Genomic DNA, 12,733 nt, shown 5'->3' on the forward strand with positions numbered 1-12,733 from the left:
ACCATTACTCATTTGGTTTTAAAAATTTAAAACCATAACCAAACTATTCGGTTTTGGTTCGGTTTCGGTTTAACCATGATTTTTTTAGTTTAATCCATATCAACAAACAAAGACAAATAGCATTCATAAATTTTTTTGATAATTTTACAACAAACAAAGATAAATTCTAATAAAGTTATCTTATTCTTGCATAAAGTTACAAAACTTATTGGATATAAAATCACATTTTCAAACCTACAATTGTTAAGATCAATAAATTCATATGTGCATAATTAAATTGTAATTTAAGCTAAAAAAAAAAAATTAGCTACGAAAGTTAATACCTTCATCAACAACATTAATATATTCTTCGTAAATTGATGCATATCCATCTGAAATGAATGAGCCAACTCCATCTAACAAAATTATAAATATAAAAATAAATTAATATGAAGAGAGATGAGGCAAAGAACGAGAGGCAGCGAGGGTGAGAGAGATCCAGGGCAAGCGAGAGCAAGAGGGGTCGAGCCCTAGCAAGAGCAAGAGAGATCTAGCAAGGGCGAGTGAGAGCAAGAGAGATGCAGAGAGCAAGGGCGATTGGCAAGCTTGCGTGGAGGAGTAAGAGAAATGAGGCAGAAAGGGTGAGAGAGATTGAGGGCAAGCGAGAGCAGGGGCCGAGCCCTAGCAAGAGCAAGAGAGATCCAGCGAGGGCGAGCGAGAGCAAGAGACAAGCAGAGAGCAAGGGCGAGGGCGGGCGGACGAGCGAGAGGCAGCGAGGGTGAGAGAGAGTGAGAGCGAGGTTGAGAGAGGAAAGAGAAGAGAAGGGGAGAAGGGTTTGCAAGCAAGGCAATTGGGCTGGGGTAGGCTGGGCGGGGTTGTATATAATATATATTATATATACATATTATATTATATATATATTCGGTTCGGTTCGGTTACCCACCATTCGGTTCGGTTTCAATTCGGATTTTGGTTTGGTTTTAGTGAAAATCATAACCAAATCATACCCATTGAAACAGTGTTCGGTTTTTTCCCAAACCAAACCATTATCCAGTCAAACGATTTTTAACCGCGATGACTGGTTCGGTTTCGATTCGGTTCTCCATGATTTCGATTGCAATTGCCATCCCTAGCTGCCAGTGCATTGGTGAGCTTAAACTTGACTAGAGGTGATACGGAGATTGGGCTTCAATTAGGCTCTGTGTCCTGGTGAATGGTGACGATAACTGTTTTACTTAGAAATAGCTTATTGCATTTCCAATGTTGCTTGGGTTAACGTAGCTTATGGGTTTTCTGATAGCTTAGATTATATTTGGAAAATTGGTACTCCTATATTGTGTGCGCGCGGGCGTGCGTGTCGCGCCCCCGGGGGGGGGGGGGGGGGGAGTTGCGTTAATGAATAGAAAATCTTATTTTGGCCAAATTTATGTTGTTATGTATTTTTACGTTATATTATGTGGTTATTTGAATTTTTTTTATTTTTATGAATTTAATTTTTTTATGTAATAAGTGAAATTTTTTATTATTTTGATTATATTTTTGAATTCATATTTTTAGTTAATTTAATTTTTGTATTTTTATGTATAAAAAAAATAAAATGAGATAACAAAGTAAACGTTACATTTTATTCGTGTCAAAGTATAAAAGTTAAATTCACTCAAAAATATAAGTTTAAAGATATAATTAAAATAATAAAAAATTTAAATTATCATACGAAAAAATAATAAAATATAAGAATTAAATTAATTTAAAAATATATATTAGAGATGTATTCGAAATAATAAAAAAATTTAAAAAATTATATAAAAAAATATAAAATATAGCATAAAAATATAAATTTATTTTTTTATTTCTTTATTTTTGTTTTATACCATACTATGAAGGTGTTTTATTTAACTTCAATACCCATATTGGTTCTATATTTATTATATTAAATTTATATTTACATGTTAAAATTTTTTATAATAATTTGATAATAAAAGAATCTGACATTAATATAAATAAAAAGTTAAAAAAATAATAATTATAATATTTTAGATTATTTCAATACAATAAGTAATACAAAATATCTCTTTAGTTGAGATAAGAAGTAAGAGAGGTTATAATTATGTTATATTTTAAATAATCAAAATATCTCAAATTTAAATAAAGTTTATGGAATGCTGGGGCTGAATCCTTACATTGAAAAGAGTGTAATAAATTTATTTAGCCTTGTTAATAATAATAGAAATATTGTGATTATTTTGAAAAAAATTTAAAAATTAACTTAAGAAATTTAAACTAAGTATACAATCAATTTATTAATATAGTATTTGTTACTTAAAATATAAATTAAAAAAAGTGGGATACGAAATATACTTTAAATAAAAATATTTTTTATTGTATTTATTAAATTTATTTTGCGACACTAAAAAATAAATTACGTGATTTTTTATCTGTATTTTTTCAGATTAATTTATCTCTTTCTCATTTTAGATAAATTTATCTTGATCTTTACAGATAAGAAAAAATGACTAATATGTCCTTTAACACATTTTAAAAAATTTAACAAACAGTTTAATACAAATTTTAAAATATTTTTTAATTTTATTTTAATTATTTTATATTTTAATTTAAAAAGTATTTTAAATATATTTTAATACAATCTTACTTTACTTGTTTTAATAAAGATTTAAGAAAAATAATATTTAAAGGTAGGATGGATATTTACGTTACGTGTGGCAAATGTGTCGCGTTTGGATCGCAGGTTCCGTGAGCCTGATGTATGACCGCCCGCCTCAGATTTGCTTCCTCCCGCCCAAACGAATCACATGCGCCCTCCCTCATTTTACTATTATGCCCTCCCTTTCACAAATCCCAATTCTACCCCTTTTCCCTCTCTTTTTTTTGTTCTTTTTTCCAATACAAATTTAATATACTTTAGAGGAGTGATTCGAATTATGACCGTATAAAGAAATAAAAGATTTTATTAGGTAACGTTCAATACTTATATATAAAGGGTATTTTAAGAAATATTATATTAATAAAGTTTTATAATATTAGAGAAATAATTTGTGTTACATACGTACAAAAGAAACATATAAAATGTGATGTTTGATAATAATTCGTTAAATTTTAATTTTTTTAGCCAAAGTTTTAAAAGTAAATTACTATTTAGAAGATGTGAGTTTAAATCTTATTAATATATTTGGTTAACCAAAGTCTTTGAGCAACCTAATTGTTGCACTGGCTATGTTGCAGGGTTTGGCCACAATACATCCCTTGTAGGTGGTTGGCAAGCCTCATTAACAAAAGTGTTTTGTCTATACACTTAGAGAAAAGATTTTAGGATCAAAAGGTGAAATCTTTCGTTCTGGGGTCCTCGCAATTTAACTCTAAGATTTTTGTAAGGGGCGTTAAATCACGGAATTCGACGACGAGATTCGAATACGACCAGCTATATAGTTGCTAAATTCAGGACTCTTTGGGACCAATGCATGTACAGTTTCAACTACTAAGTTATCCCCGTAAGGGCCATTTTAGAAGAGTCTTGTTGTTATTATTCTTTGAGTGCGGCCCCAAAAAATGAGTGCTCATATTCTTTGAATTTCATGATAGTATTTCATTTGAGATCATACTCTATTTATTTTATTATTCTATTTAGACGATGAGGTCTCTAACTTCTCAAGTTTATAGATTATTATTTAATATTAGATAATGAATAGTGAGTTGTCATTTAGATGAAAAAATAAATTTTAAATAATTTTAATTTTTTTTATATTATTAAAGGGCCATCAAAATAATTCTTGTGTCGGGCCATAAATATTCTTTTAAGTCATCCCAAAAAATATGTATTGCATAAATTTCAAGTACTCTAATTAATAACTTACAAAAACAACATCTATCTTTACATTTACGTAACTTTTACGTTTAAATAGCAATTATTACATTAAGTGGGGCCTCTCCATTTATTTTTTAGCATACCGAAAACAATTGTACATATCCAAACATAACACCATTTTAGACTTTAGGTGTAATTTTTCCAACCACAGGCTTTTACTATTATTTGAGGTGACCACTAATGGTGGGGGGGGGGCCTCTTTACATAACATAAGATTGAATTGATGCACCAATTTTGCACAGTAATTTCACTGTCGCAAGCAATTTTGTCCACAATAATGCAATTCCATAAACACCCATTTATGGGAGGGGGTTGGGTTAGATGGGCAATCCATAAAGACCCAACAACGAGCCTTATTGTCCAATCATAACATACCCACGTAGATACTTATTGGATTCTAGTGATTTGGGTAGTTTTTATAGATATTTTAGATTCTTGTGATTGAATTGATTTGAAATTTTTTAAATAAATTTATCACTCGTATCTCTCTTAATGTATTTCAAAACATTTAATAAATAGTCTGATAGAAAAGATTGAAATGTTTCTAAATCTTATCTTGATACAATCTTATCTACTCATTTTAATAAATGGTACCTAACTTATTATTTGGGTTGGCTACACAACTATTAATTTTGGACGATCAAAGTCAACGTGATGATTTGAAAAGTTATTTTTCTTGCATGGTTTCAGAAGGTGATGCTGATGAAATTTTTTTTTGATAATTGTACATATTTGTCTCTTAATGTGGGATGATTGTATATTTTTATTAGTTATCTAAATTATCTTATGTGATCTTTTGTTGTGGGCTCGAGATATATCCCGACTTAAAAGGTATAGATTTTTTTTGGTTGTTTTTAATGAAATTTTTATTTAAAAAAATATATCAAAAGTAAAATCACACAAGAGATTAAAATATTAAAAAACAAATCATCATAAACAACATGGATTAGAAATTACATTGAAAATTCTTCCCATACATCTTCAAATGGAGAGGGGTGTTTATGTAATTTGAGTATGGGGCATATTGTAATTTGAAGGCCATTTAGAAAAATTCTATTTGCAATCATACTTTTTACTTTTCACAACCAGTATAAGTAAAATATTAAATTTTACTATTTACAAACACATTTATTATTTTCTGCAACCATTTCTATTCTAAACATACCATTCAAACACTATTTCTCAAAAAAGACACCCCACGGGCATCAAACTCTCTTCTTCTTCTTCTTCTTTTTCTTCTCTAGACCACTAGAATTATTTGTTGTTATTTGCTATATTATTATAATTATAACTTTTGAACGTGAATTAAGTTATTTGCAATAATATTTTATTTTAGTATTTGTTGTTAGATTTTATTTAATTTAACTTTATGTAATTTATGACAAAATTTCATAAATTTAATATAAATTTTGAAGAAATAAAAATAAATATAATTTTATTACGATTTACATTTAACTTAAAAAAATAAAATTAAAGCAACATTAATTCAAGAAAAAATAAATATAATATTAATCAAAAAATTCGGGACACGATGATTCGAAATAATTTATATACATTTGGAATAATTTATATATAAAACCATTATATATATGTATATAATTATAATATATATGTATATAATAGTATACATATAATAGTATATAATATTAAATATATATATATATATAGTAGTATCCATTCGGGAGAATGGAATTCAATTATTTGTTATAATATAATATAACGTTATACTTCAATTATATATAATATAACATATTATATAATATTAATATGTTATATACATATAATAGTCCGAATTCAATTATATGTTATACTATTATATAACATACTATTATATGTTATAATAGTCTCCCGAACTCATGGATTCAGGAGAATTGTATTTTCCCGAATTCATGGATTTGAAAAAAATATTTTTTCCCGAATTTATGAATTCGAGGTGCTTATAGAATACTGAGATTCAAGGTTTCTTAAACACCCAGAATGCTGAGATTTGGGGTGTCCCCCAAGCCCCAAACCTCGGGGTTCGGGGCATCCCCCGAATCCCGAGCTTCGAGGGATCCCCCAAGCCCCGAACCTCGGGGTTCGGGGCCTTCCTTAGCCCCCGATGTTTTAAATAAAAAATACCCCTTCAAGGCAATGAATGGGTATTTTTTATTTTTTAATTAATTTTAATTTTTTTAATTCATCTATCGTGTATGTGTAAATTATGTGATTGAACTAGTGATAGATGTTTTAAATTGTGTTGTTTATCGTTGAAATAGGAATACTCGTTATCTTTTTCATCAAACTCTGCGTAAATATTTGCAGATAATAATCTTATATCAGTGATAGTAATTGCTGATAGTAACTGGTAATTAGATATGGTGAGAAGAATTGAGCTGAGTAATGTTTGGTGTTGAATAATAGTAATTTTGTAATACTCGATATTGAATAATAATTGTTGCACGATATCCAGTTGTGGGTGAGTAAAGTGAGTGTGGTGACGATGGTCGAGAAAGTAAGTGCATACACTTGAAGAGTAATAATAGATAATTAAGCATCAAATATTTAAATAAATGATAAATATGAATTTTCATCTCAAATATTTAGAAATATTAAAAATAAGTTGCGAAGAGTAGAACATTTGGTTGCGAATAGAATTTCCCGGCCATTTAATGTGGATTAAATTAGTAATTGTTAGGATCTGGGCTTGGCCTATAATGGCTTACCAAAACTTAATCAATGATATTTTGTAGCAAAAACAACAGAAAGCAAGACATGCAATTCCCAATAAAATAAGTTAATCAGTGGTTACAGTGATTCTTTATTTAATAATTGGCATGCCCAGAGTACCCAAAATGGCCCTAGATTTGGACATGAACAAGGGTTTTGCTCAAGGGTATATTGGTCTTTTTAGCATTCATCTCAAGACCTTCCAAAGCTCTCTCTGGTCCAGCGGGTGAAAAAGTAAAGCTACAGAGAGAGAGAGAGAGAGAGAGAGAGGGCACGACAACACGAGTACCATAGAAGCGTATGATGGCCGAAGGAAGATGGCTTTTTAAGTGGACATGAACAGTGGGCTTGGCAGCTCTTTGTCTCTCAACCCTCCCTCCCTCTCTCTCTCTCTCTCTCTCTCTCTCACTGTTATGTCCTCATTTTTCTTCCTCTCTAAGGCATGCCCCCCTCTCTCTCTCATCTGTTCCCAACTCTCTTTTTGTGTTTATTATGCTTTACTGCTGCCGGTTCTTGAGTGATCGTTCTGCTCCTTTTGCCCATCTACTTTTTTTGATTCTTTAATGACTGGAAGTCCCGTTCGTTGGTCTTAGCTGACTGTTCTTCAATAGAATGTATCTGCAAGAGGGGCACTTTCAGATGAAGACTTTGAGCTCAAGGAATTGGGAGATATGATTGGCTCTACTAACTGTTTGTTGGGTTTCTCTTTGGGCTTGCTTCTCTGAGAGAGATCTGCTGGGGTATGTCCATTTTCACAAGCATTTTTGTGCATTCTTTGGCTTGGACTGCAAGTGTGTGTAAAGATGCTGTTTTTAATGATTTTATTTCCTTATCAATGTGATACCCATATTTGGGTTCCTGTGTATACCTAGGGTTGCTTGTTGGTTTTAGGGTTTATTTCATTGTACCAAGAATAACTTTTGAGGTTATTTTTTATCTCGAGCTCTAATCACATTAATGGGGATGTTGTGTTCTCTACATATAAGATCTTTGGACTGTTGCTTCATGTGTGGAGGGTTAAGGAGAGTTGGGTTTTGGACTGGAAGTCCCCAATTTGCTTGTGGGCAAATGGGTAAGGCCTTTTGTTGATGCACATTTATTTTGTCACTCACTCATTTGGGGGCTGTTATCTGAGATCTTGTTTTCTGTGTCATTTCTCAACTTTTATTTGCTTTGTCTCTAGAATTGAAGGCAATGTTGCCTGTGGATTTTGGGTAGGTGGCAAATTGGCACTGAAATGTACTTACCATTTAGCACACATTTTATTGTTTATAGGTTAGTAAATGTGTTTTGCATTGCCATATGGCAGCAGGAGATGATATTTCTGAACTTTATTTTACTTCCATCTCTATGGATTTCGTGATTATTGTATAAAAAATCCCAAATCTAAAAGCTTTATTTTCGGATTTTATGAAACCAATAACTACCACAGAGGAGTTTTATTTAGGAGGTCATTTTATGGAATGTCTAGGCACTGATCTGCATTTTACCTTCTTATATTTCCTGTAGATTGCATATCTGTTGATGAGACTGGCCATGGAGTTGGAATTTGACAAATATTGCCGTGTCAGCGGGAGTCCAAACACTGTTCTTCCATCCCCTCAGCATCATTCAAAAGTTGAGAAGAGAAGTGTTAGAGGAAAAGCTGCTTGTAAAAATGATGTTCTTGGACTAGAAAAGAACCTTACAGAGATTACTTTCTGTCGGTATCGCAGTGTATCTTGTAAAAACATTCCATCTCGTTCTTCTGGGCTGGAACGGTGTGAAGTGCCAAATCGGGGTTCTGTGTATCAAAGTTCTCGAGAATTAAGGAAGGTTAATAAGAGTGGAGCTATAGAAAGTAGGAGAAAAATTGAATTATCAGGAAGCGATGCCACTGGTTTCTCCTTGGGAATTATTGACTCCTTATGTAGCTCGGATGAGGATTCCTTACCAATGGAAAGGAAGAAATCCTCAGTGAAGTGGCCAATAGATTCAGACTCAAGTAAAACCTCTGTTACCATGGCCAACTTAAAACCATGTTCTGGGGAATTCCTTGGTCTCCAGTTCCACCATGGTATGGATAATGGTGCCTTATCTGATGGGCTGTCAGAAATCCCTCTGAGCCCAAGTAGCGGAGAGCACCACGGTGCTGAAAGTGTAGCGAGAGAGCAAATCAAGGATCCTGACTTCAGGTGTGAAACAATTCTTGATCCTATCAATGATGGCAATGGCCTTCTGGAGAGAGAGAATGCTGTTGCTTTACCCAAGTCCTTGTCTGTTAAACTGGCACTGCCTCATTCACCTTCTTGTCCAGAAAGTGATAGCTCCAAACCCACCAGTCCAAAGGCACGGTTCAGTCCCATAAGAAGAATGCTTGATCCATTCACGAAGTCCAAGTCTCATCGCAATCCTTTGGGTTCTGCGAGTGGTTCTGGTGGGTTTCTACCAGTTCGGTTGACAGAAATCAAGAGGAACAACGTTTTGAGGAAATCTCTGTTGAATGATTTCACAAACATGTCAGGGAAACCTGAGTTTGGTTCTGAGTTTCAAAAGAAAGTTCTCTGCAGTTCATCTGTTTCATGTTCACCAGCTCACTTGCACGGCTCCCTCAAATTGGAACAAAAGCATGGGCTGCCTTCTTTTGAGTTCTCGATGAAGTTTCCGGAAGACGTCTTTGTGGCCCATGCATGGAAAGCAGATGATGCTTTAAATTGGGTATACACTTTTCATTCTTTTTACAATAGAAGGAAGAGTAATGCCAGTGGATGGGGAATGAAAGATTGGAAAAAGGAGTCCTCCATGGTGGGTCAGATGCAAGTTTCCTGTTGTTTATGTACAGAGCTAAAAGATGCAGGGGCTTTTGACAACTCTATGTTGACAGAGTTTGTGTTGTATGATGTTGCACATGCGAGACAAAGTTTTTCTTCTCAAGGAAGCCCCGACCAGTCCCCTGATATCGCAAAACCAAGCAAGGTTTCTAATCAAAGCTCAGTTGGTAGAAGTTGCGGGTTGGATGATGTGCCCAATCAACTGAAGCCCAAACCTCAACCAAGACACATCACTAACAATGGTCAGTTTGACTCTTCTACTCTGCACCCTTGGGCATCCACAAATTTGCATCCAAGCCTTGAAATTGCAGCCATTGTCATACAAGTCCCATTTGAAAACAGGGAAAGCTTGAAATGTAAGAGTGGAGATGCAAAATGTGGTCAGCCACTTCCAAACTTACTCGAGCTCTCTGTAGCTGAGCACAGAAAGGAAGGCATCCCCTATTGTTCGAGTCCCACAAAGGTAAATGTAGTTGTCCCTTCTGGAAACCATGGTTTGCCCAGTACCAACAGCCGTGGTCCTTCTCCATTACTTGATCGGTGGAGGTTGGGCGGGGGATGTGATTGTGGCGGTTGGGACATGGCTTGCCCGCTTAATGTTTTCCATAATCCCCATCTTCGGAGTCCTCAGGATTGTTCCCTTGTCGAGAATCAGCAGCCTTTGGAACTTTTCATTCAGGTAAGCTTTTCGTGGCAGATAACATGTTCATTGCAGTTAGACATGTTTGGACAATAGACATTATAGTATTGAGCACTCAGGTTAACTGATATATTCAAAAAGAAAACAAACGCCCCATTGCACTCAAGAGTTTGCATCCTGGAAAAATCACAGAGGAAAAGAAAATGGGGAAACTTCTAGGACACCGGGAGAAACTATAACCCTGGTCCCCTCCATTTGCCCGGCAGGCAACTGCATGCATGCGGGTTTTTTGTCGTTGTTTTCAGTGCCTACCATTAGGTTTGCTATGGCTGCCAATTGCAATAGGAGCAGAGTCTTCTCCATTTTTCAAAAGAAATGGGAAAACCTAAGAGAAGATTAGCATAGCATGGTCAATTCAATTCCAAATAGTGTTGTGTATGCTTTCTAGCAACTTTGGCCTGTCTATGACGAACTGTTACTTCCTTGTATACAGGGAGGAAAAGACGATATGGCAGTGTTGACCATGACACCAGTCGAGGAGGGCCGGTACTCAGTCGACTTCCATGCACAGTTAACAGCTCTACAAGCATTCTCCATCTGTGTTGCTGTCTTGCATTGCGCAGAAGCCTCAGTTGGCGTTGGCTGGGAAAGAGACAAGCAGCTGTTGCAATGTGACTCGCTTAGAGTTCTTATCGGGGAGGAAGTCAAGAGTCTAATCGAGGCTGTCACCGAGGAGGAAAAGAGAAAGCTCAGTAAGAAGATGGAAGAAAGGCCAGCATCTTTCAAACTCAACCCGCCCTTTTCTCCAATTGGTCGCGTGTAGCATTCTACCCATCGATGCAGTAATTGCTTTCGCCAGAGAATCCCGAACCTGAGTTGTCAGCCAGATGGGAGTGGTAGTTCATCCATCTGAGACAAAACCTGTTGCCTCAACCGGCTTGCTGGATCGCTGGAAACTAAAACCTAGAACTCGTCAAATTCTTCGAAAGGGTACACCATTTTAATCCTTACTTTCACCATGGTAGCAAAATTTAGACACCATAGAATACTGTCTATATACATATATTTATGTTAGTCCATAGAGGGAGGGGGAGGAAGAAGGAAACATGAAATTGTTCAGAGATGGTAGAGAAGAGAAGCTTTAGATTTTTTGTAGTTAAATGTTTATCGTTTGTTGAGGGAATGCTGCTGCCATGGAAGAGGTTTCACCTTGAGAAGTTCCACAGGCAGGAAGATATATGTACCTCTACAATAATGGAAACTGGCTTACTCATCCTGTTCTTTCTTTGTCAATTTTCAGTTGCTATTCTTTGAGTGTGCATTGGGTAAATTCATTCAACAGTTGACGGGAATTGAAGCCATTGCCAAGAATCAAACCCGGCTCACGCATGTGATAGGCAAGAATATTCACCACTATACATTAACAACCCGATCAAAAGCATAAAAGAACAAGAAGACTCTTGTGAACAAAAACTGCTTTTTTTGGAAATAAAAAAGATAAGTTCAATTAGAAATGTGTTGTTGCCGAGGATCGAACTCGGGCCACTAGCGTGATAGGCGGGAATACTCAACAAAAAGGATAAGTTTGGAAAGCCAGAGAGGATGACCGACGGGGTTATCGAAAGGGGACAAAAAGACAAAATTGCCCTTGCTCAGCCTTCGCCTTTCTGCTCTTCTCTTTCTCTCATGGTCGCGCGCCCAGCCCTCGCCTCTCTCGCTTCTCCCATGGCTGCTGATTGCCGCGCCTTGCCTCACATCGTCGCACCGTCTCATTGCCAGCATCGTCGCCTAGACATGGCCAAAATTGAACCGGACCGGCGGTTCGAACCGGAACCGGACCGGCCGGAACCGGAACCGGCCGAACCGGAACCGGAACCGGACCGAACCGGCGAAATTCGGTCCGGTTCCGGTTCAAGGTTCCGGAGAACCGGAACCGGCCGCCCCCCCACGTGCGCGTGCGGCCGTGCACACCCCCCCTCCCCCCCCCAACCCCCCCCGTGCGCGTGCGGCCGTGCACCCCCCCCCCCCCCCAACGGTCCAATTTGGACCGTTGGACCCCCCCCCATTTTTTTTTTTTTTTTTTAAATTTTATAATTCCTATCTATATATACCCCTCCCTCCCCCACTCATTTTTCACACTTTCTCTCTCTCTCTCTCTCTCTCTCTCTCAAGTCTCAAGCTATTATTCTCTCAATTTTGTCTCTCATTTAATATTTTAATTTCAATTTCTTCAATCTTCTCATTTTGTTATTTATCAATTTATTCAATTATATTGTTAATTATTTATTACTTGTTACTATATTATTTTATCATTATTATATTTTTTTATTATCATACTTTTTTCAAAAAAATGGCAAGTGAAGGTAGAAATGTTGAAAATGTTGAGTTTGAAGCTCAAAATTTTCAAACACAAGAGAGTGAAACTCAACAAAAGGGAGGTGGAAAAATTTCTACTTCTGATATTTTTAATATTCATTTCAAGAAAACACCAAAAGGAGATGGTAAATTTGATGTATCTTGTAATTATTGTAATCAAGTATACAAATTCAAGCAAGGAGGTGGATATGGTACTTTCGCCCGACATTTGCAAACAAAGCACCCGCTCAAGGTTGGATTGAGCCGCGATCAAACACAAATATCCGGGTTTGCTACCTCTTCAAACTCTCCTCAATTATTTCATTATAATGAAGCTAATTGTAGGTCTGGTTTAGCTGA

At 35.6% G+C, this 12,733-nt stretch overlaps 1 protein-coding gene across 2 annotated transcripts; it reads left to right on the forward strand.

The window, feature by feature from the left end:
* Positions 1–6,830: 6,830 nt before the first annotated feature.
* Positions 6,831–11,320, forward strand: LOC127813705 (uncharacterized). 2 transcript variants are annotated; one of them, XM_052354822.1, is made up of 3 exons: positions 6,831–7,308; positions 8,078–10,057; positions 10,512–11,319. In XM_052354822.1, the coding sequence occupies exons 2-3, from the start codon at positions 8,093–8,095 to the stop codon at positions 10,839–10,841; spliced, it is 2,295 nt and encodes a 764-aa protein (XP_052210782.1). In that variant the 5' UTR covers positions 6,831–7,308; positions 8,078–8,092; the 3' UTR covers positions 10,842–11,319. The 2 variants fall into 2 exon arrangements, with proteins under 2 accessions (XP_052210782.1, XP_052210783.1); XM_052354823.1 differs by lacking the exon at positions 6,831–7,308 and adding an exon at positions 7,354–7,640 and having other exon boundaries at positions 10,512–11,320.
* The last annotated feature ends 1,413 nt before the right edge of the window (positions 11,321–12,733 follow it).

This window comes from Diospyros lotus, chromosome 11 (assembly GCF_014633365.1).
Source record: "Diospyros lotus cultivar Yz01 chromosome 11, ASM1463336v1, whole genome shotgun sequence".
Taxonomy (NCBI): Eukaryota; Viridiplantae; Streptophyta; class Magnoliopsida; order Ericales; family Ebenaceae; genus Diospyros; species Diospyros lotus.

What these genes read in the sequence shown, in the direction of transcription:
- LOC127813705 (XM_052354822.1), top strand. Translation starts at nt 8,093, where the DNA reads ATGAGACTGGCCATGGAGTTGGAATTTGACAAATATTGCCGTGTCAGC. An exon ending in CTTTGGAACTTTTCATTCAG is followed by an intron (nt 10,058 to 10,511) that starts GTAAGCTTTTCG and finishes CCTTGTATACAG; the next exon opens with GGAGGAAAAGACGATATGGC.